The sequence below is a fragment of the Morone saxatilis genome, unplaced genomic scaffold (genome assembly GCF_004916995.1).
Source record: "Morone saxatilis isolate NCDOM2014 unplaced genomic scaffold, NCSU_SB_2.0 Contig8, whole genome shotgun sequence".
NCBI lineage: Eukaryota > Metazoa > Chordata > Actinopteri > Moronidae > Morone > Morone saxatilis.
In genome coordinates this window covers 3707649-3709231 of record NW_023340257.1, presented here as the reverse complement: position 1 = coordinate 3709231, position 1583 = coordinate 3707649, and the positions used below count along the sequence as shown (strand labels likewise).

The following is a 1583-nucleotide window of genomic DNA, read 5'->3' as shown; positions in this document are numbered from 1 at the left end:
ATGAGCAAGACCTTGGAGACAGCGGCATCCTGGGTCCTCTGAACTGTATTTAGATCTTTATAAATATTACAAAAAGCATATTTTACATGTTCTACATTCATTGATGTCCTCATTGGATGGCACTCGGCTTGTTGAGTTCAAAGCACCAGAAAAAACCTTCAACAGCAACGTCTCTTTCTAGAAATCATGACCAGTTTCTCAAGATAATCCACAGACTTTGTTGTGAGCAGTTTCAAGTGGGAACTATTTTCTCTCTACGTATAACTGTGCAGAAGATATGAGAAGATATATCATAAATGGCATCCTTCTTACCTGAGCTGTAACGTTAGCTTCCTTCTGCACAGTGATATGGTTGGTGGGTGTAGTTTGGATAGAAAATAGTGTCCATGTAGCGCTTATTGAGTGAAAGGAAACTCATTGTGTGCCTTATCACAGCAGGTCTGTTTTCTGTCTCCGGTCCAGCAGAGAGAAGCCACGCCACTGACCCTGTGCATGACCCCGCCCTCCTATCTGTTGACTCAGTGGAGGATCATTTCCTAATGGACGCAGTGTCCTATGACGAGGTGGGTGTGGCTTAAACATACAGTACATCCCACTCAGTGCCTGAATTGAATGTACTGTATATACATACTGCCTGTCAATCTTTACCCTTACGAAAATGTTAAACTTGTTGCCATTTGACCAATAGGTTTTACTGTAGCAGCATCATTTAACCAGTGCTTGAACGAATGAACGTCCCGTTGTCCCGGGGACAATAAAAACAGCATCTGAGACACAGAGAGACAGTGTCCCTCACTCACACTACTCTTGGCTGGTTCTCCAGATAGAACCAAGGTTCCAGGAGTCTTGGATTGAACCGGTTTAAGAACCACAACTACTTTGGTGGAAAAACACTGTGAGGGAAAAGAAACTATAAAAGAAGGAATCTGTGTGTCTGAGAGCCATTAAATCTGATCAAGCTTACACTTGGCAGTGTATTGATGAGGATCTGAAGCAGTGCAGAGTGGATCAGATGAGATGTGATCAGATGAGATCGGTTCAAGCAGCTGCACTACTGGGAGCCAAACAACCGTCCTGTTCTGAACAGGTACTGCAGTGAATATATCTGCTTCCTGTTTCCATTCACTTCCTCCCTGTTTTCCAGGATTCGGCAGCAGCCTTGCAGCTGCAGGGTCGGGCTATGCGTTCACCTCGTCGCTGCATCCCCCACCAGCAGTCCTGTCTGGGTTACCCGCTGCCCTGCTGCGACCCCTGTGACACCTGCTACTGCCGCTTCTTCAATGCCATCTGCTACTGCCGCCGTGTCGGCCACACCTGACCATCCATACACACCTGACGACAGAGGAGACGACTGAGGAAACATGGAGACAGACTCATAAATGCTGCTGTCAGGGACCACGTTGACGCTGTTACATGTTGGATAAAATGTGCTCTTTGTGTAATAAATGTCTGATGAGGAAAATATAACTGACCAGTTTTCTGTCCGAAAGTCGACAATGTTAACATTCTGTGTGTGATCAAGGCTAACTGTTACCTCCACTTTCAATCTTTATGGTAATGTTAAATGGTAAATGTACCTGTAC

At 45.3% G+C, this 1583-nt stretch overlaps 1 protein-coding gene across 1 annotated transcript in view; it reads left to right on the top strand.

The window, feature by feature from the left end:
* Nucleotides 1–1375, top strand: part of agrp (agouti related neuropeptide) — a 1961-nt gene extending 586 nt beyond the window's left edge. The window contains exons 2-3 of the mRNA XM_035679794.1: nt 466–563; nt 1145–1375. Of these exons, the coding sequence (XP_035535687.1) occupies nt 466–563; nt 1145–1318 (272 nt within the window). The 3' untranslated portion in view covers nt 1319–1375. The remainder of the gene's footprint in view (nt 1–465; nt 564–1144) is intronic.
* The last annotated feature ends 208 nt before the right edge of the window (nt 1376–1583 follow it).